The sequence below is a fragment of the Pelmatolapia mariae genome, linkage group LG17, assembly GCF_036321145.2.
Source record: "Pelmatolapia mariae isolate MD_Pm_ZW linkage group LG17, Pm_UMD_F_2, whole genome shotgun sequence".
Lineage (NCBI taxonomy): Eukaryota > Metazoa > Chordata > Actinopteri > Cichliformes > Cichlidae > Pelmatolapia > Pelmatolapia mariae.
In genome coordinates this window covers 29,094,330-29,117,866 of record NC_086242.1, presented here as the reverse complement: position 1 = coordinate 29,117,866, position 23,537 = coordinate 29,094,330, and the positions used below count along the sequence as shown (strand labels likewise).

Genomic DNA, 23,537 nt, shown 5'->3' with positions numbered 1-23,537 from the left:
TCATTTATACGAGTGAAAGTAGGGATGATTTCAGCTGTTTTATCTGCACCATTAAATCTGAGTGAGAATCCTCTACGTATGTCCCTCCCTATTCTATGATTTATAGGTAAACTATTATAGCTGACTGAGCACTGGGGATCCTGGCATACTGTCTGGATATAGCAAATTAACAACGCAACATGACCAGATTAGAAAAAAAAAAATCAACAGCTTTCGGCTCAGGTAGTTTACAATATGTCTGGAGCAGATTAAGCAGCTATAAAACCCATTTATTCTACGTCCAGCTTTTCATATCACCGGTGAAACAGAGTTTGAATGGAACCTCTAAGCATAATGTTTGGTTATTATTGCTGTGCTCGGTCACCAAGCCTTGGTGATTATTACTCAGATGAAATCAAAATTGATGGGTTTTTTTTCTTCCAGTCTTGAGATTTGCCTGAAATATCCCTAAGTGCAATTACTTTCAAACTTTATGTTCTAGTAGCTGGCTGTGAAGCTAGGGCAGGAGCGTGCCCAGAATATAGACACCCACAGGTGTCATAAATGTGTCCTTTAGCAGGGGATAGCGCCGATTTTTAGCTCACTGCTTTATCAGCAGAAGCAGAAGTCATAAAGGCTGGCTGTGGCACAGGTGGAAGAGCGGGTTGTTCAATAATTGTAGGTTTGGCAGATTGATCCCCAGCCTCTTCATTTGCTGAAGTGTCCTTCAAAAAGACTGAATGCCAAGAGGAGCACGTTGCATGGCAGCTGATTATATGAAGGGTAACTGACAGGCATTGCAACGAGCTTTAGAACATACCTAAATAACTATATAAGTGCAGGCCATTTACCATGTAAGTCCAACCAAGAAAGACTCCTAATTCTGAAACAACAGGTGATAAAAGGATACATTATATATCTGTTCTTCTATAACTGCTGGCCTCAGATGATCTTAATTCACATAGTATATGTGCAATTTAGGTGATAACGAGACATTTCTTAACACCAATAAGGCTGCTTACATCATAATTTTTTAATTTCAATGCTTTCAGCATTAAATAAAAACTGTTTTTGTCGCAATGCTTTTTCAGATTTTGGTTTCTCAAATTTGAGCCATGATCCACAGAGAGAGAAATTTATCTTTCTGCTCCAAAGTGCACCCAATTTTTTTTTTTTTTTTTTTTTTTTTTGGGCTTTACTGAAAATGATGAAAAGGTGAGAAGTGACTCTGCAAAGCACCATCTGCCAGATGCCGTCCCTATTCAGGTACTCCAAAGTCTACATTTGTAGTCAAAACAGACAAGGCTGCCAAAGTCTGTCGGCTTTAAAAGGCTCTTTCAAATGCTACTGAGAAATGCAGCATTTGTTTGCCTCAAACTGCAGGACCAATAGATAAATATCCTACATGAACTAGCCGCTGCAGGAAGTAAATTATGGCAGGAAGCCATAAAGGTTTTCCTTGTTAGCATCCTACACATGATGGACAGAAAAATCACAGTAAGGTCACGCAGAATTTTTTCATCCAAGCTGTTAATCTGTGTGAAAGTAAAATCCCACAGCTCGTACCATACAGTTTTTAGACTCCTCCCACTTAATGGCAACATATCCTCATATTACAGTTTAGGTAAGGCTAGCATACAGCCCTGTTTAATACATAGAACCTATATCCATTTAATATAGGTCATGATTCTCTAGTAGAAGTCAGTGAATATACTTAGAAGTAGTTCCAAAAGTAGCTGTTAGCAAACACAATTTGCAGCGTCTACAAATCCAAGTTTAAAAAAAAAAAAAAAAAAAAAAAAAAAAAAAAAACAGACAAAACTAGCATAAATATACACATATTCCAGAAATTCTGCTAGCAAGATCTCACTCAAAGAGTCTGAAGAAAATTGATGGAGTCTGATCAATACAAGTATGAAATTACTTTTGGAAATCATGGATGCAATCGTGGATGTGTATTCATTACACAACAGAGGACAGAGGAAATCTAACTTTAAGCACATGCTTTAAATTTCAGTATCCATGATGGCATAGGGATGCATTATAAATGGTAACTGGACTGGTACTTATTCAGGATTTTTCTCTTTTCACATGTTTTAGCCAACAAATTATATATCTCTAAAATAAACAAAACAAAACAAAAAAACAATAAAATGTCACAGGTAAAGACAACATGCACCATCTCATTTTTTCCCCCATTTTTCACAGTTGTAATAGATGCACGACAGACCGGACCACGTTTCCATGCTCTTCAGAATACTTTTATTCACCAGTTGCTGTTGTCACACACACACAGAGCTGCAGGTTTTCAGCTTGCAGCTGAACTCTTCCCCAACAACAACAGCAACAACAACAACACTACAGGATCTAGTTCAGCCTTTAAGCCGGCGAGGCATGATTGCGGATGCCACTCAGGTGCGTCCGCCTCCCCTGCAGCGGCACTGCAGACCACGCCCCGCCACAACAGTCTTGACACAATTTTTTGAAAACAAGAGTGTAAATGAAAAGTTACTTTCAAATACTTAATGATTTGATCTACTACTGACCATCTTAGAACAAAAAAATATAAATCAGATATTTAGCAGTGTAGCAATGAACTTTGTAAAATGTGTTTTAATGTGACTGGTTTTATCTTTCGGTTTATCTCTTGATTTGTTTTTGTACAGCACTTTGGGAAAACTTAAAAATAAAATGCACTAAAAATTTAATTCAATTCATTTTTAGTTATCTAGCCCTAATTCACAACAACAGTCATCTCAAGGCACTTTATATATTGTAAAAAAAAAAAAACACACCATACAATATTAGTGAGAAAACCCCAACAATCAGACAAACCCCTGTGAACAAGCACTTGAGCAGCACAGTGGGAAGGAAAAACTCCCTTTTAAGAGGAAGAAACCTCCTGCAGAACCAGGCTCAGGGAGGGGCGGGGCCATCTGCTGCATTCGGGTGGGGGGTGAGGACACAGAGAACAAGTGAGGGAGACAGGAGAAAATACAAACGATGGTAGAGCGAAGACACAGTTTAATGACATGCATTAATTGTCAAGGAACCGAACCAGATCTGGACTCGTGAGACCATGACAGTAATGGTGTATAATCACATGGGGATGGAAGAGACGGGAGTGTAGCCTCCCATTCTACTTTTAGAACCTCTAGTAAGCACAAGCAAGCCTGCAGTCTGAGAGCAAAATGCTCTGTTGGGATGATTATAATGCTAGACGGTCTTAAAGATATGATGCGGCCTGATGTTTTCTGAAATAAAATTTGCATGTATAAGGTTTAATTTTATTATATTTTCCACATTCTCCTTTTATTTCAGTGTATTGCTTAAAAATGTATTGTGCAATTTATTTAAGTTTTGATTTTGGGAGAAAAGTCTCATGAAGTCTCACGAATACGATACTCTTGGCGTTACAGGGTCACCAAAGGTAATATTGCAGGATTGTTTCAAAGATCTTTTTAGTACATTTGACTAAAATAACTTAAATATATGGATGGTTTTACTTTTCACAACTGTGGTGCCCCCTAAATAAATAATTGCACTACATGGAGTACAGTTAACACCTTTATTATGGACTGCTGTGAACACTGGTTAGGTCTTTGATTTTCTGATTTGGCCCATTTCTTTTGTCTGTACACTTGACTGAAATCCTTTGACATCTTCAATATATACTGAAATAACTTGGTCATGTTTCATGTTGAAGTGGCAGCTTTTGTTGTTCTTTTCATTTTGCTGTCTTTGTCCTTAATAGTTGAGCTGCATGCCTTAAAAAAAAAAAGGGAGGGGCCTGTCAACCACAATAGTGTGGGTCTGTTAACATAACCAAAATATTGTGATCATGTGCTGTCCAACAGTGAATGATTGGTTGTGGATGAAATGAGGATTGAGGGATTTAAATTTTGTGTGTTAAGATAAGCCAGCTTCATAGCGGGCTGACTGCATAATTCAGTCATGACAGTTTTGCTCATTGACCTGAACAAAACTGGTTATTATTTTAGTTATATTTTCATATCCCAGTCCTATTGCCAAGATAAATGCTTAATATTACTACTTACTTAGTAAGACTGCAATAGTGGTGATGAGTTATGCCTTTTATCTCTTTCTCCTATGTCTGTTGTTGCAGATGAATTCAAGGCCTTCTATGCAAGGCTGCCCCAAAACTATTTCCTGAACATGTCAACCATACAGCACTTGTGGTCCCTGGATAGCCTGTTCCAGTGGCGATATGAGCAGCTGGAGAACAGCATGCGGGTCCTCTCCAGACGTGCCGAGAGAGTCATCTTCAAACTCTTCAGTCTCAGTAAAAGATGTCACAGACAGCCCCAAGTGCGCATACCAAGAGAACGGTGAGCACAACCACAGTAACACGCATTCTCATGCTCACCATTATTATGTTCACATTAAATCTCAATAATTCTGCACAGCTTCAAAATGTTCTCATACCACAACTCTATATACCGTGGCCTTTTACATTAAAGCGGTGTCTTTTGGTGCAGTATTCTTGTTTGAGGTTTTCCTCATAGATGTTGCACATCACAAGTTTACTCTATAGACTAATCCAGACACATTGATTAAAGTAAACAAGTTGCCATTGTAGTTCTGGCATTTAGCCTGCGTACCCTTGCAATTACTTTTTGAATAGGGGGAGATTATGGAATAGATTTTTCTCTGGAATTACTCTTGCACCTGCATTTGCTAAGAATTTTTGTACATCTTGTTGCAGTCATTGAAATGTTGTTAAAACAGATCAGGCATTTTTTTAAATAGCTTTAATTTTTTATCCAAGGTTTTTACAGCTGCATTTCAAAAGAAAGTTAGTTCACATAGCATACATTACTGTAACATTAAGCTCCAAACACTGAATCCCCCTGCAATGTTTTTGAAACCAGAGTTTCTTGACTTGTTTCATGTCTGAATGTTGAAAATCTTCATAAAAAATGAATAAAAATCCCTAATTTGTCTAAATACAAAGACAGAATTATGAGGTATAAAGCCTTTTGTTAATTAAAACTTAATTAATGAATTGATTAATTAGCAAGTTAAGCTAATTAAGTAACAACATTACACTTACACATCAGTGTTAAATTTGGTTTTAGGCAAATTAAGTAACACATTCCAAGACTTTTTAACACATTTATTATACATAAATGCTTGTGTGGCAATATTTCCTTAAAAATATAATCACTACATTTGTTCCAGAATGTTTTCTGATGTGTGACTTCTGTGGTTCAGTTTAACCTACTTGAATTATTGACTGATCTGCAAAAGGCACCTGCATTTTTGAAACAATTACAGACACACACATAGGTGGATAGCTATGACAACCTAGCATCCACCATCTATGTAGAGATGGGCAAGTAAATGTATATTCCAGTATCCACTATTTGCTTTCAGAGTTGTTTGAGAGTTGTCTTATTTTTGAAGGGAAGCACTTTTTTTTTAATTACACAATATTTGGTTGTTTTAATTGTCCAGATTTAGTCACCTAGCTCAGAAGAATTCTATAATGTGTGTTGATTTGACTGTCACTAGCTAATATTTGCTGTGGAGATGCTGTTTTTTGTCTCCTTAATATGAGTTACTTTATAGTTGGAGACTTGGAAGGACAAGCACAGGACACACATAATATATATGTACTTTTGTAGCACAAATACCAAAGTCCCTTTATTCCCTTTAGTCTAGTTTTTTGAAGCTATGAAGATTTCCCACTTACACAACCACATATTCAGTCATTTAATAGCATGTTATTCCAAGCAGTTTGTAAAAATAAAAAGTTTGTTAAAAAATTAATCCTTTAATTTAAAAAAAATAACGTATTGGCAAACCCTAACATCGTGCACCTTAACCATTTGCTGCTGAGAGAGGAAGGTTTTTATTTCTATGGCTTGAGTGTGACAGTCACAGGGGATGAGGAACCAAGCGCAGGACACACAGAGGTAGGATAAGATCCAAAATCTAGTCTTCAGTTCAGACATGAACTGAAAGACGGAAGGACAGCTAATGAAGGCAGGCAAAAGGTCTCTACACAGAAAAGTAACAGCAAACACAATTTAATACAAAAGGAAAAATACACAGGAAATCATAGATCCACCCAGCAAACACCAGAACGCTAGAGTACAAGTCATAATGAGGCAGTAACAAGCCACTCAACACTTCTCAACAAATACAGAGGTGTGTGATTGGTTAATTGGAAACAGGTGTGAGAGATATCACAGGGGAGACCAATTAGGGCAGGGCATATAGTCACAGAGGAGGGAAAACTAACACAGGCTGGAAGTTAAACTGATAACGGTATAAACAGACCAAAAATTACAAAAGGAAACAGGAAGTTACTCAACACAAACCCAAAATGAGAATAAAAAGGTCATTTGTCAGTAAAACATACAGATCTGCCCTTGTAAGTGTTTGAGCTTTTTCTTGGAGGAGACAAATCACACACTAGTCTTTTAAGATTGAAAGAAATCCACATTCGTAATGGGTACCTTTTACCTGCCAGAAGAGGCGATTGGAGAAGGTGACGAATCTAGCAATCACTGTCAGTCACACTACGCTCACCTCGATTCAACCGCCACGGTAATGCTGCAGCAATGGCGACATAAATCAACACATAAATCAACTCTCAGATTAATCTATTAGAGTTTGCTCTGTTTAATGTCCAGCCCAGGTCTCTGTTGTTCTTTCTTTTCTGTTTCTCAGTGTACCCTCTTCTTAATCAATGTTATTCTCTTCACCACATTGCCAAAACACACATTAATCACTGATCTATGCAGCTGATATTCCCACAAGTTTGCCAGGAAGCGTCATCGCACTCGTCCAGGCACTGTTTATCTACGTTATTATTGGCACATCAACTGTGAAGCCTTCCCTTTCTTTTCTGTCTTCATAGAAATCTCCATACTTAGTAGAAAGAGATTTGGAAAGGGGTGTGCGTCAGCTGGCTTTGGAGAGAAACGGAAGCTCTTGAAAACCCCCCTTAGTCTCTCTTTAACATCCTGTTCGTAGGACTTGCGATAGAAGGGAGATATGTGATTGATTTTGCTTCCTGCGGGCTAGTTTTCCACTGAGCTGACAATTATGAGCAAATAAGCCAGTGGAAGCAGCAGTCGGCTCGGCTTTTGTTCAGCAGCTAATGATGAGACAGCACAGTACTCTTTGTGCTCAAACTTTGGCCATTATGCATAATGATGCGCATTGCCATTCAAGTGATGCTTTTAGTACTTATGCTTTAATCAGGTTAGAAAATACCTTTCTTATGCATAGATCTCTCCCATATAAAGGTGCTGATTTTTCCTTTTCTATGTACACTTTTGAATGTTTCTCTGGAGGAGTCCTCTCCTCTTTGACTTCTTATAGAGTGTAATTAAGATTTGACTTGAAAAGTGTTGAATAGCTTTTTAATGACCCTTTCAAGGCATTTGGTAAATTTGACAATTTTGTCTTTCAAATCATTGTGTTTAATGGACATTCATTTGTACAGATAAAAAGATGGCCCAAGTGCAATTATTGCACTTCATGACTCTGGTGACTTCTTTATGTTCTTCATATTGATTGCTCTTGATGGCTTGGTCTGTTACTGGCTGACTAATAATATACAGTACCTCTGGCAGAAGATAAATATGATGAAATGTTCTGAAAATAAGTAGCACAGTGCTCCTCTGAGGAGCCTGTACTGCAAATCCAACAATAAAACATTAGCAGTAGAAATAGTATTTCAAGTGCAGTGTTATTATTGTAAAATACCACAGTGATAATAATGATTTGATTCAGTCTTGGGGTACCTGCAGAACCCAGAGTTTTGTTTTGTTTTTTTTATAAATACATTTTATGCTACTATTACAATTCACCATTATTGTGTTCTTATGTTTGTTCCCTAAAGACTCAATATATAATTTCCTCCTGCTTTTGTTTTCAGTGCTTTTTAAAAAATGTCACTGTACACATCTCCAATGTACAGGGAAGATCGGTGACATCAGCTAAATTCGCCAAATCCCATGTGTACATCTTGTACAAATACATACACGATTTACTGATTTTTTGCTTGCACAAAGTTCTGACCTCAGCTCCATCCAACACCTTTGAGATAAATTGGAACCGAGCCAGTCCTTATCGTCTAAAATCATTATTGAATCTCACTAATGCTCTTATGAGTGAAAGGTAGCAAATCCCTGCACCCATGTTCCAAAATCTTCCTTCCTTCCCAGAAGACTAGAAATCTGATTAATGGCAATGGAATCAGAATAATAAGTTCAATTATCACATTTGTATATAATGTGCAAGTCACCATATGTTGTACAGTATTTTACTTGAAGCTTGACTATAATATTTTATGTACTTTATCTATAGAATTAAATGACTCACACAGCTCCGCATTTGCTTGATTGTATTATCAAAGCTCAGTGTTGCTGGCTCCTCGCAGCACAAAACTCTGTGATTTACAGCAGCGGTTTGGAGGAAGAGTTGTGGGGAGCACGAAGCCTGTACATAATCACACCGGGGAACTAACAGTACAACCGCAGTCTTCTATTGGTGACTGCTTTGCTGTGCTGAAGCTGTCAGAGGTGAAATGCCTTACCCACAGGTAGCGGTTGATGGAAAGGAAGAGTCCTTTCGGTTCATTTCCCATGACCGCATTTTCCATTAGAGAGTTTTGATATTCAAATCAGTGATTTTCCGAGCTCCGGCTTGCTTGCCACTGTCAAGCACACAATAACAGCAGAGTACAGAGGAAAATGCCCTAAATGTAATCCAGCAAACATTTTCAGATTAGCATAAAGTTTACTTCAATGCATCCTCATCAAAGAAGCCTTTTTTTCTACAAGTGAAGCCAGCGGTATAGAGTGAGCATTGCATTCATGAAGCAAAGAGGATAAAAGCCATAAAGTCCTACAGAAGGGAATCAAACTCAAGTCCACATGGGGGAATTATATGTATGTCTGAGATTAAACTCCCCCTACAACTGCTGTGCACTTCCAATATTTATGTCACCAACTCATCAAAGACAGTTTCTCTTGCTCTCTATTCAGGTTCTCACGCTTTACTTTCCAGAACTGTTTGTACCCGCAGTTTTCGCATGCATAACCTACATCATAAAATATTAAAGTGTAGTAAAGCAAACTAATACGAGAGACTCAGGTACTTCTATAAGTATTTTGTTTAAGTGTTAACATGTCTACATATCTACACATTGCCAAAGAAAAATATAAATATATCATTATTTTGTGTGCTTTATACTAGAAAACATAGAACAACAAATCTTTTCAGTATAAAGCACAAAAATATCAAACTATTGGGACATGGAGATTTTATAAATAGCCGAGATATTTATTTTGATTCAGTCAACACAGGTAAAGTTTCACAGTTTTGTTGGCTACTGACCAAATGGCATTATGTAAGAATGCTCAGAATGATAATCTCTCTCTGGAGCAATGACGGGTTGTAAACTCACGGGCATGTGATTGTTGCCGTATTGGTGAATTTTATGCTTTTAAGAGCTTTTATCTACATGACAAAAAAGTTAAAAGAGTTAATGGTTGTTATACGCCTACTATAAGTGTTAACCTATTGTTAGATCCAGTAGTGTTTGGTCTAACAGTTCTGGATTCTGTACCCTTCAGTACAAAATACCAGTTCTTAGTGCTGTTTGCTCAGGAATGAATTCATTTTCATATTTGTCTTTTAATGTACCATATTTGTGTTACGAAAATTCTTTGTCATCCTCAGGCTGTCAAACAGGCTGGAACTTTCATATTGACCTTAAGAAACCCTTATGAATTGTTCTGGAACAAGTTTTAGGTTACCATCCCATTGGGGAAAAAAATGAAAAGGACTGACAAAGAACCGACAGTCCTTTGGTGACACTGGGACGACTGTGTTGTACTCATTTTAGTCAAACAGTAGTTGGTTCCACTTGATCTAGGTTAGAACAAAGTTAAATCAAAATATTCCACAACTTTCAGTCATCTCTTGTGAACCTTTCTTTTGGCTGATGGAGTTTGATCATTTGTCACTATCACATAACCTAATTAATGAAAAAAAAGTCTTTGGACATTTTGCTTTTCTAAGTAGTAAATACAAAGTCAGTGACAACAAAGTGTCAACAAGCTCTTGAAATAAAGATTTTGTAAAAAATAAACTTTTTGCACAAGTCTTTTGACCTGTAAATGACCTAAATGATCATTAAAATGATGTCAGGTCTTTCTTTCTTTTATTTTTTAACAAGCAAGCTGTCTGCAGACCCAGACAAGTGTCCTGGGCTTAATAAAACACTTCCCTATTAAAATGGCTCATCCTTAAAGCTAGTTCAATAACCAGTCCCTCTTTGCCTTTATCTCTTTGTCTTCTTTTTTTCCCCACCAGGCCTCAGTCCTACTGGCTGAGTCATTTCCAGTCACTCCTATATTGCTCAGAGAACAACCAGCTTGGTGCATTCTCAGAGGAGCTCCACAGCTGCAGCTGCCGATATGAACACAGCTCCTGTCAGCTGCCTCCACCCTGCTCTGTTGGAGAAGGCTTGGCCTGTGCGGCCTGTGCACCAGACAACCAAACCCGCTGTGGGAGCTGCAACCCAGGCTTTGCCCTGACACAAGGGACCTGCAGGCCTATGGTGGCAGACTCTACAGAGAACTATCTGGGGTTCGAGACAGACCTTCAGGATTTGGAGCTGGGCTACCTACTGCAGAGAGCTGACCGCAGGCTTGAGGTAGTTTTCTTTTGGCCTTTGTGTAATCATGTCAGGCTCAGTGAGAGCTGAGCTGTCTTTTCCCAGCAATAGTCCTGGAAAGACACATGTAAAAAGTCTTGCCCTCTTGGCGACTGAAACCCTTTAGTTTCACCACTTTTTCTTTTATACCATTTATTGTCCTACCACACAGAAAGTTTGTGGTTTCTTTTTTTATTTTATTTACTTTTGCTAGAAATGGGAATGAAAAAGTGACCTGGAGGAGTCACTCTAGAACAGGGGTCTCAAACTCAAATGAGCTGTGGGCCACTGCTGGCACTGTCATCTCATGTGAGGGCCGCTTTAGTGTTCAAGTAGTACAAAAATCAAACAAGAAAACACCCACAAATATTTCTGAAAATGTAATGTTTTGTTTGTTTTTTAATTTAAGATATTGTATAACAAGCCAAAACTGCAAACATGAACACAATTTTTTCTGAACTGAAGCCTTTCATTGAACTACCACATAAACAAATTGGTACTCTCTTTCTGGCCAGACACGTGGCAGCACTCCTGCTATAATTTTGTTCATATTTAACAAAATATAAATGCAGACATAAGTGTACACATTAGTTTTTGACTGCTAGTGAAAATAGTTTTCTTTACAAATAACTCTCTGACTGAACTAACACAGCCAATCCCTCAACATGTTTGTACTCTCTGCTCATATTGCCTTCATATTAATGTTATATTAAACTTAATTTAACATTGCACTCAACAACAAACAAATCCTCCATCCCTGACAAAAAAAATGTAACTTCAAGGGCCAAATTGTATTATATTTCCTCATGTCAATATAGGAATTGACGTGAGCTGCAGATGGCCCCCGGACCCAAGTTTGAGACCCCTGCTCTAGAAACTACAGTATGATGCCTCTCATGGCCTTCCTTTGTGAATTAAGTTGATATTGTCCAAAAGGATTGCAGATTGACTCTATCCAAAGGCCACAGTATAGTTTTAACCCATCCTTTATGCCCTAATCTGGTTCACTCAGCTCTATTAAATGACAGTGTAGTGATTTTGGCATGTGAATGCGTAAAAAAAATGAACATTTTCCAAGATGGTTTCCATAGTGCCAAAAAAAGTCTATGAAGGATCTTACATTTTGGTCTTAAAATACAGTGAAAACAGAGGACAGTTTTCCATCTGAGCATGTCACAAGGTCTAATATCTTAATATCATGTGTAAACCATAAATACATTGTGCCTTCTTCAATTCAGACCAGGTTCTTTTGCCTTGTTATATGCCTTTTACAAAGTTGCCTAAAAAGGCAGCTCATAGTTTTTAGAATACTCCACACCTTATTTGGCTATCACTTAAAAAGTCATGCACATAAAAACCCTTTTTTGTAACATAACTTGATTTAGCCCGGTTTGTGACCGATCCCATCTAGCATCTATTTACATCTGCAGAGGCCTTAAGGTTACTCAGGTCGGTTCAAGTCCAAAGACAAGAAATCACATAATCTGGAAAAAAGGTAAACATAGACAAACTGATTAGAATAGCATGCCTGTGAAAGGATAGCATTTAGAACTCATGTTGTTCTCCAATAAATATAGAATTTCTCCAGTAGACATGGAGGTGAAGTGAAAGCCTCGCCTCCACAAATTACCAGAACGTATGAGTAACATTAGTAGAACCATCAAAAATCAGTTTTAATCTAATTTTTATTTTTAGCACTGCATCTTATTTTACTGAAAGTATGTATTTACTTTGTCTGACAGGTCCATGCAATCTTCATCAGCAATGACATGCGACTCAACAGCTGGTTTGATCCATCATGGAGGAAGAGGATGCTGCTGACGCTTAAGAGCAACAAGTATAAGACCAACATGGTCCACATGCTGCTGGGAATATCCCTTCAGATCTGCCTTACAAAGAATAGCACCCTGGAGCCTGCCCTTACACTCTATATCAATCCTTTTGGTGGGAGCCACTCAGAGAGCTGGTACATCCCTGTCAACGAGAACAATTTTCCAGACTGGCAGGCCACCAAACTGGACCTGCCCTTTGACTGCTACAACTGGACTCTGACATTGGGCAACAAGTGGAAGACATTCTTTGAAACCATCCACATCTACCTTCGTAGCAGGATAAAGACTCAGGATGGACTGAATGACAGCATTTATTATGAGCCTTTAGAAATGGCAGATCCTGCTCGGAACCTGGGCTACATGAAGATAAACAGTATCCAGGTCTTTGGCTACAGCATGCATTTTGACCCGGAGGCAATCCGTGACTTGATTCTGCAACTGGACTACCCATACACTCAAGGGTCCCAGGACACAGCTATGCTCCAGCTCTTGGAAATACGAGACCGGGTCAACCGGCTGTCCCCTCCCGGTCAACAGAGGTTGGACCTGTTTGCCTGCCTTCTCCGGCACAGACTCAAACTGACTGCCAGCGAGGTGGTTCGCATCCATGCTTCCTTACAGGCCTTCAGCTCACGTCTGCCCAATTCAGTGGATTACGAGACCACCAAGCTGTGCAGTTAACAGCTGCTTGAAAGGAAATACAGTCTGTAAATGGCTAGAAGGAGAACTCATGGACATAGGATTTGTGCCCATTGTGATACAGATGCTTATATTTGTGCTCATTGTCTATGGATTACCAGACTCTACAATTAATCAGGAGTTGATTGGCTGTGGACAGCTGAAGAATGTACTGTACTGGTTGTTCTGGTTTTTCTTTTGTGGCAACTACCTTCAGTGCTATAGTATAAAGAATGGGAAGGATCAGTAAGGAAATACACAACTCTCCAGAACAAACTCTTTACAAAAGATGTCTACAGTAGAAATTCAGATATCGCTTCATAAAGTTGAACCATCCTGTTTCGAAATGACTCTGCTCATTTATACTGTAAGTACCAATGACAAATGAACGGACATTTTATGGTAAAAATGGTACAGTCTGTTTGTTTGTAATTTTTATATGTTCCTTTGCTTTAGTGACAGTGCACTTTCCATGAAAACCAGAATACAGTGGTGTCAGTCAAGATTTTGTAGATAAATTGATATTAAAACATCACGTTATAACACATTCCAGCTGTCAGAAGAATTTTTGGATCCCTTTTGTGTTAAGGAATTGCATCACAGACCTTTTGTAAGCATGGTTCAAATTTTCGGGGGGTGATCAGGATGACAGTCAAGAGTACAGAGTACCATGTATTTAGGGATTTGTACAACCAGTTTGACCAGACAATTGTTAGACTGCACCAAGAACATTAGTCAGCTAAATTAATCATTATTATTTTCATAATGCACAACACCAGTTAAATGTTGATTTCTATGATATTACAGACAACAGTCGCCATCCATTTAGGCAAATTGTAAGTAAGCAGGTTAGAAAGTACAGCTAATGACAGGCGCACTAACCAGTGCAACTCTGCAGTACTTGGACTACAAAATTAAGTGTTGTTTAGGCTGTTACTTGATATTAAGGAGAATGGAAGAATACTTTACAGCAGGTCCTGTCTAAAGTTCAAACCTCACACTGGGCTTCATAAATGACTTTCTATGTCAGCTTTCCAGATAAAGAAACACAGCATGTCTGTGCCATATCTACAAGCAGGTGGGCTGTCTTTGTGGTCCACTGTACAGTCAAACCATTCAGCAGTCTCAGTAGACTTACCTTTGTTCAGGCTGTTCCTCAGGTGAGTGAGACCTCATTAAATAGAGCGGTTAACCCCAAGAACTCGATTACAGTGCATAACGTCGTCCTACACAAGATGTTAATTTGTAAGGACAGAAGGTGGTGCTAGCACTGGATATGTCAGTAACACTCAGCAAATTAATTTGACATTGTGTGCAATGTTATGCATGGTGCAATGTGCCACACATGTGATGTGTTTATATTAGAATGTTATTTACGCTTTCAAGGGGCTCTTAAATATACTTGTAAAAGTTTTCCATTTGTCTCAGATTTTCTTTCCTGTTTAAAAATAATTCATGCAGGGCATGCTGTGGGGATAACGTTATGTGAATTAAGGGTAGCCCCCTTAGCACCCACAGCTGTGTACTTGGTATAGCCTGTAAAAAATAATGTATAATTCTTTCACCTTTAAGGTGACCTATAATCTGTAAAATTCAATTGAAAAACAGATTAAAACCTTGAGAGTCTATCAACATGGAGCAATTTGGATTTGGGCAGTGTTCTTTATAAAAACATCCCAAATATCTCAAATTGGGGTCATCTTGGTACAGTCCTCTTCAGGTCACCTCATAGATTTTAAGTTGGATTCAGGTCTGTGCAATTGCCAAGTTATTCCAAAACTTTTTCTGGTGGAGCCATTGGGTTTTTGGTTAGTTGATGTGCTGATAGGTGAAACATCTCTTTGTCTTAAGTTTTTCAGCAGATTTTGTCTCAGAACTAACTATGACTTGAAACTGTTGAAATGTCCTTCCACCTTGACTAAAACTCCAGTTCAAACTTAAGAAAAACTGCCCTAAAACATGATGCTGCCACCACCATGATTCATCGTAGGTATGGTGTTCTTTTGGTGATGTGCAGTGCTGTTTCTGAGCCAAATGTATGTTTTGGAATTATGGACAAAAAGTTCAACCTTGGTCTCATTAGATCATAACAAGTTTTCCCATATAAATTAAGCTGTGCATATGAAGAATGTGGAGATTGTGTGACATGTAGCACACAAACAGTTCCTGCAAGAAATTCCTGCAGGGCCTTTAGTTTTACTGTAGGCCTCTTGGAAGTCCACCTTCCCAGTTTTCTTTTTATCCTTTTATAAGTATTGACAGGATTTCCAGTTATTGTTAGTGCCTCTGTTCTGCCATATTTTTACTACTTATTGATGACTGTCTTCACTGTGTATCCTGGTATATTTATTGCCTTTGAAATTCTTTTGTACCCTCTTGCGAACTGAAATCTTTCAACAGCAATATCCCTTTGCTGCATTGTAGGCTCTTTGCAGTCTTTAGCTTTTGCTGTAAGAGCTAAGTGTGAAGCAAATGTCAGAAAAATCTAACTACTTAAACTAGAACATCTGAAATATATTTGATTTAAATCTGTAACTTGGTTACATGCCGTAACTAGTGTCTCACATGGATTTGAATGGGAGGGATATGCAAACACATTATTATTCAACACCATAAAAGATGATTATAAAACTGAATTATACAAGTTATAGGTAAGATGAAAGAAGTTCTGAAAAGTGTGCAGAAGTGTTAAGTCCATTGTGGTAGTTTAAAAAGTAATAATGTAAGAAAATCTACAGAAAATACAAATTATCTTAAATTATTTGTAAACTCACTTTGTAGCAATAACATCCACCAGTTATGATTTGCAAACAAGCAAATGCAAAGTACATGCATATTGTATAAGTACAGTATTACACAACAGCAGCTCTTTACTTTCTTGCCAGCAACTGTGGGTTGAGATGTTGATTCTGATGCACTGATTCTGCTATCTGTGAATTAAATGAGAAACTTAATAATCACCTTTGGCATTTCTAGCACACTTAAGTGCCTGCTTCCAACTGAGGACACTGTGGTCAGGGACGTAACTGGGACTAAACAACCCATGATCCACCATTTAAGACTAAAGACTCACTCACTTATAACAAAATAAATATATGCAATACATCCATCCATTTTCTCCCACTTATCCAATTCAGAGTCATGGGAAGGGGCTGGAGCCTATCCCAGCTGCCATAGGGCAAGTGGCAGACTGACAACCGGGACAGGACGCCAGTCTGTTGCAGGGCTAACACTGAAAGACAGATAGCGATTCACAACTAACGCCGATTTAGAATCGCCACATAATCTAACCCACTAACTGTGTGTCTTTGGACTGTGAGAGGAAGCTGCAGTACCAGGAGAGAACCCACAAAGACATGGAAAAAAAATGCAAACTCCACATAGAAAGGCAAGATGGCGGATTCGAATCCAGGCCCTTCTTGCTAAAACACAACTGAAAATGTAAAAACAGAGAAAACAAACTGCAATTTTTCTTTCAGTTGTCAATTAGTAGACATGCAGGCCCTCAATAATTCCCCAGAGTGTGCTGCATGGACTTCAGCGCCTGTGATTCCCACGGTTTTGGGTTTAAATGTCTAGGAACACTTGTTAAGCCTTCAATTGTGATTTGAACACCCAAGCTACTTGCCAAGGTGGTTTGTAAATGCTAATGGATTCTTGCCAAAATGAAAATAATCAATGACCATCAGCTGGGAACCTTAGCAAGACGCATAGTAGCAGGGCTGAACGGTGACATGTGATTTGAGCACCAGAACACAAGAGCGTAGAAAGCCAAGAGTGTGCCACACATTTATGTCTGTTTATTTATTTCAACATTTTGAAGCCACTTCATTTAACAGAAAACTAAAGCTCAGAGATATGAGAAATGCGCTCCACATCTGATTACACCTGCTGCATTTACTGGCATTATAGTATCATTTCAAACAAACAAGTTAAAAGGTGCTACATATAGTTACTTTTTTATAGATTGCTTGCTGTCACTTGTCTAGCAGGGTTTTCCGAGACCGTGCTGGATGCGTTCCCTTTTATTTTATTTGTGTAGGTAAATCTGCAGAATTTAAACAGTACATTTTCTCTGAACAATATTTGGTTGGTTTGGAAGCAAATCCCTCTGTTTACTTTCTCTTTAAACAACAGCGTGTGTTTAAAAAAAAAAAAAAAAAAAAAAGAGGGAACAGTGTGAAATTGAAACGAAGAGGTTCAAATTGCAGAAAGGAATTGCGTGTTTAGGCACTCGCAATTTTGTGCACGTAGACCTGCTGAGCTGATTTCCTGAAAAACAGGAGTGGTAGATGCAGAGATACACAATCAACACTGGAACTCACAGGTGAGTCAAGGGCAGAGGTCCGCTGCAGCATTTGACTAAAGCCCGAGGGCCAGATATATAAACAATGCATGTGCCTTTCCACGTGCATAAACTGCTATTTACAAGGGAATAAAGTGTGATAAAAATGTGCCGACCGCACATATATTTCAGTACACATATACGCTCGTTAACATAAACAGAAGTTAAAACAGAACAAATGATTTATACTGAGCCAATTATCACTGTGCTATTATCCCTATTTTCTTGCTTTTTTAGGTCGTATTGTATCAATTCTTATAAGGTCACTAATTATGGATCTATATTTTATCTGTATTTTCTGCTGAAATCGTATATGGAAATGATGATCATTTTTTGGCTAAAGAGAAGAGTGGCAATGATGTACATATGTGTAAAACAATGACTAAGCTTTATAAAGAGTGGATTCGTAGCTTTGTTTAATCATCCAGTGTCAGGTGCCGGGTTTAGGAACATAAATATTTCAGTGTGTTTGGTTTTTCAGAAATATGTCAATCTCTCTCTTAGCCTGTAGAAGATAACATCCTATCAGCAATGGATGTGTGAGTTTAACGTTCCAGTCTCTCCTCTTGTCTCTGTGATTGATATGGATGGATGGGTGGATGGATGGGATGTGAGGTACACTATACCTATGCAGCTGGCTACACCAGCTGTGTAGTGGCCTCCCTCCTGCTTTACAACATTTAACTGCAAGCTGAAGCCTTTGTCAACACTTTCAGGCCTCTTAAACAAACAGATATGCTTGTGTGTTGGGCTTTGAGCTCTGTCAAATAAGTCTTGAGTGCACAGCGGTGCACTGTTGTCAAACAGATCCAGTGTAGACCCTAACAGAGGATAGCAGATGCTGCTATTGTGATGCTGACATGCTGCTTCCGCTGTGTGGCCGCTTTAGACAAGGTGATGGGACGAAATACCAATTAGCTCAGGCAGCAGACAGCACTTTCTGTTCAACTAAAGTGCATAGCAAAACCATCATTAAAATGGTGCCTGCAAGAAATGCCTGTGTGTGGGGTTGTGTCAGTGTGTCAGGGCAAAGGGGGAGAAAACAAGAGCTTTACTTTTAACATCAGGGGCCATTTTGTACAGACAGCGCTCAAAAATATTTAAGTACAACCTCAGTCTTTTCATGACCTTTAGTGAATTAGAGGTACACTCTTCAAAGTGAAATGTACTCATCATCATCTGCTCTTTTCAGTTCAAAAGAGAATTGCAGAATCCCAGTGCTGCTTGATGAGACAAAGCAAACCACTATGCTGGGTACATTCTGGTCTAAGCAACTAATAGCTGGAATTAAAGGGGTGGCTGCTCTGATACAAAATTAGAACCTGTCTATTTAAACACTGAATGCAATCTTGCTAGTGAGCAAGTGAACTATCCGGCTGGCAGTTTACTGTTGTAAATGAGAGACTGTCTCTTTAGAGCATGTGTAAAATGATGGTAGGAGGCAGTCAACACGACAGCAGCAGGTAGCCATTTGTGTTTTAATCAACAAAAGTTCAGTTAAGCTGGGAACATTCTACCTGAAACAGTCTAAGATTTCACACATTTACTAAAACATGTTTTTTCTACATGGTCTTTGCTAGTATTTTCTCCACTGTGAGAGAGGAGGGCAAACTTATAATAAATCACACCTAAAACGACTGTTAGTAATGACCTTATGTTCAAAAAAACAAAAAGAAAGTAGATTCAAATCTATTCACATCAGTTCATATATATATATATATATATATATATATATATATATATATATATATATATATATATATATATATATATATATATATAAAAACACCCATCTCGCCCCTGCGGGCGGTTTATCCTTCAAGCTCGGGTCCTCTACCAGAGGCCTGGGAGCTTGAGGGTCCTGCGCAGTATCTTAGCTGTTCCCAGGACTGCACTCTTCTGGACAGAGATCTCCGATGTTGTTCCCGGGATCTGCTGGAGCCACTCGCCTAGCTTGGGAGTCACCGCACCTAGTGCTCCGATTACCACGGGGACCACCGTTACCTTCACCCTCCACATCCTCTCGAGCTCTTCTCTGAGCCCTTGGTATTTCTCCAGCTTCTCGTGTTCCTTCTTCCTGATATTGCTGTCATTCGGAACCGCTACATCGATCACTACAGCCGTCTTCTTCTGTTTGTCTACCACCACTATGTCCGGTTGGTTAGCCACCACCATTTTGTCCGTCTGTATCTGGAAGTCCCACAGGATCTTAGCTCGGTCATTCTCCATCACCCTTGGGGGCATCTCCCATTTTGACCTCAGGACTTCCAGGTTATACTCGGCACAGATGTTCCTGTACACTATGCCAGCCACTTGGTTATGGCGTTCCATCTATGTCTTGCCTGCTAGCATCTTGCACCCTGCTGTTATGTGCTGGATTGTCTCTGGGGCATCTTTACACAGCCTGCACCTGGGGTCTCGCCTGGTGTGATAGACCCCAGCCTCTATGGATCTTGTACTCAGAGCTTGTTCTTGTGCTGCCATGATTAGTGCCTCTGTGCTGTCTTTCAGTCCAGCTTTGTCCAGCCACTGGTAGGATTTCTGGATATCAGCCACCTCCTCTATCTGCCGGTGGTACATACCGTGCAGGGGTCTGTCCTTCCATGATGGTTCCTCGCCTTCCTCCTCTTTCTTGGGTTTCTGCTGCCTGAGGTATTCACTGAGCACGCTGTCAGTTGGGGCCATCTTCGTGATGTATTCGTGGATGTTTCTTGTCTCATCCTGGACTGTGGTGCTGACACTCACCAGTCCCCGGCCCCCTTCCTTCCGCTTAGCGTACAGCCTCAGGGTGCTGGACTTGGGGTGAAACCCTCCATGCATGGTCAGGAGCTTTCTTGTCTTTATGTCAGTGGCTTCTATCTCCTCCTTTGGCCAGCCTATTACCCCAGCAGGGTACCTGATCACGGGCAGGGCGTAGGTGTTGATGGCCCGGATCTTGTTCTTACCGTTCAGCTGACTCCTCAGGACTTGCCTGACCCTCTGCAGGTACTTGGTGGTTGCAGCTTTCCTAGCGGCCTCTTCATGGTTCCCATTTGCCTGCGGGATCCCCAGGTACTTGTAACTGTCCTCTATGTCTGCAATGTTGCCTTCTGGTAGTTCAATCCCCTCAGTTCTGACTACCTTCCCTCTCTTTGTTACCATCCGACTACACTTCTCCAGTCCGAACGACATTCCAATGTCATTGCTGTATAGCCTGGTAGTGTGGATCAGTGAATCGATGTCTCGTTCACTCTTGGCATACAGCTTGATGTCATCCATGTACAGGAGGTGGCTGACAACCGCTCCATTTCGTAGTCAGTATCCATAGCCAGTCTTGTTAATGATCTCACTGAGGGGGTTCAGGCCTATGCAGAACAGCAGTGGGGACAGAGCATCTCCTTGGTAGATCCCGCACTTGATGGTGACTTGTGCTATGGGCTTGGAGTTGGCCTCTAGTGTTGTACGCCACATCCCCATTGAGTTCCTGATGAAGGCTCTTAGGGTCCTGTTGATCTTGTACAATTCTAGGCATTCCAGTATTCAGCTGTGGGGCATTGAGTCATAGGCCTTCTTGTCTGGTCTTGCAGTCTCGGCTGACTGTTCTGTCTACCAGTAGCTGGTGTTTTGCGCCTCTGGTATTCTTGCCAATCCCTTTCTGTGCCCCGCTCATGTATTGACCCATGTGCCTGTTCATCTTAGCTGATATGATGCCTGACAGGAGCTTCCATGTAGTACTGAGGCAGGTTATTGGTCAGTAGTTGGATGGGACCGGTCCCTTCTTGGGGTCCTTGGGGATCAGGACCGTCCGACCTTCGGTTAGCCATTCCGGGTGTCTCTCGTTAACTAGCAGCTGGTTTCCTGCAGAATTCTACAAAGAATTCTGGACGATTTTAGCCCCAATTTTTTACAGAACGCTGTTGGAGATCAAAGAAAGTGGCAGACTCCCATCAAATATGAACTCTGCAAACATTAATCTCCTGCTAAAACCAGGCAAAGACCCTGTATATCCCTCAAGCTATCGTCCAATATCCCTTATAAATGTAGACCTTAAAATAATCTGCAAAGCTCTCTCGAAGAGACTAGAGAAAATAACCCCCCTCTTAATTCATCCTGACCAAACTGGTTTCATAAAAGGTAGGCACTCATCAACAAATACACGTAGATTACTTAATTTGATAGACTACTCATACAGTAAAAACCTTGAAACTACAATATTTTCTTTAGATGCAGAAAAAGCGTTTGACAGAGTTAACTGGAAATTTCTATTTGCAACTTTACACAAATTTGGTTTTGGATCTTCTTTCATCAACTGGTTAAAAATATTATATAATTCCCCAACAGCTTGTGTCAGAACAAATGACCAGACATCCTCCAGCTTCTGTCTCCTGAGGGGCACCAGGCAGGGATGCCCACTCTCCCCTTCACTGTTTGCAATTTTTATTGAACCACTAGCAGCAGCAATTAGACAGAATTCAGTAATTAAGGGCATAAAATGCAAGAACGTGGAACATAAAATCAGCCTTTATGCGGATGATGTGCTACTCTTTCTCCAAAATTCACAAACCAATATCTCTGGGGTGATTGAATTGATAAACTCTTTTGCAAGAATATCAGATTACTCAATTAACTGGTCAAAATCTACAGTCCTTCCGATTAATTGCTCCTTCCATAATTCCTCTTCTACTCCACTGCAATCGGGAAATATAAAATATTTAGGTATTAATGTTTCTCCCAAGCTTGCAGATCTAACTAAATTAAACTATATCCCACTTTTAAAGAAAGTAGAAGGCGATCTGGCTAGGTGGAAATGTCTACCCATATCACTCATGGGAAGGGTTGCCGCTATAAAAATGATGGTCTTACCAAAAATAAATTATTTATTCTCAATGATCCCAACTAAACCGCCACAAGATTGGTTCAGATCTCTAGATTCATATATGTCCAAATTCCTTTGGAAAAATAAGCACCCACGTATAAGCTTAAAAACACTACAAAAGACCAAGGATAAAGGAGGATTAGAACTACCTAACTTTCAGCACTACTTCTTAGCCAACAGGCTTCAGTTTATCTCAGGATGGCAAAAACATACCCTCTTAGATGAACCTTGGCTAGATGTAGAACAAGCACTTTGCAATAATCTAGAGATTTCAGATCTACCATTTATCAGCTCAAACATTCAACGACATGAATGCTTCAAAAGTGTCAACATTAGCTCCTCTCTGACAGCATGGTGGGAGTTTCTGAAGTTGACAGAGTCTTCATTAATCCCATGCAAACGTACACCTATCTGGAACAACCCTGACATATTACAAAACAATAATATGATAAACTTTTCAGATTGGAGTGGTAAAGGAATCAAATATTTAGAACATATACTAGAAGGAACAGAATTTATTTCATTTGACAGACTAGTTACACAATATGGGATCAACAAGAAAAGATTTTTAGAATATCAACAAATTAAATCCATAGTAAAAAAGAAATTTAAACCGGGTCAAGTTGAACTACAAACACCACCAAGTGTGGTTCAATTTCTTACTCTTAAAACCCCCAAATTACTATCCAAAATATACAGAATGCTTTCTAAAATAGATGAATCAATATCACTTCCTATTGCAAAATGGGAAGCGGATTTATCAGTTAACTTAGACCAAAACTTCTGGTCTCAGATTTGCTTAAAAACCTTTCATCTAATTAGAAATCCCAGTCTTCAATTAATTCAATACAAAATACTACATAGAGTGCACTATACAGGTCATCGGATGTTCAAGATGGGCTTTACGTCTACCAACAACTGCTCACACTGCCAAACCAATTCACCGGACAATTATATCCACGCTCTTTGGTTCTGTCCACCAGTTCAGAAGTTTTGGCGTGAGATATGTGAAGACTTATCGAAGTGTCTGAAATGTAACATTCCAACTTCCCCTTTAGTGTGTTTGTTGGGCAGCTTAGATAATGTCACTTCAGAAAAGAATATAGCCCACATGGTTTTCACTGCCCTATGCATAGCTAAGAAAAC

General features: G+C 39.4%; 1 protein-coding gene across 3 annotated transcripts in view; it reads left to right on the top strand.

The window, feature by feature from the left end:
• brinp3a.2 (bone morphogenetic protein/retinoic acid inducible neural-specific 3a, tandem duplicate 2) overlaps window positions 1-13,688 on the top strand; it is a 58,663-nt gene extending 44,975 nt beyond the window's left edge. For all 3 annotated transcript variants that reach the window (XM_063500895.1, XM_065469478.1, XM_063500896.1), the window contains exons 7-9: window positions 4,106-4,328; window positions 10,339-10,681; window positions 12,424-13,688. In XM_063500895.1, the coding sequence (XP_063356965.1) occupies window positions 4,106-4,328; window positions 10,339-10,681; window positions 12,424-13,194 (1,337 nt within the window). In that variant the 3' untranslated portion in view covers window positions 13,195-13,688. The remainder of the gene's footprint in view (window positions 1-4,105; window positions 4,329-10,338; window positions 10,682-12,423) is intronic.
• The last annotated feature ends 9,849 nt before the right edge of the window (window positions 13,689-23,537 follow it).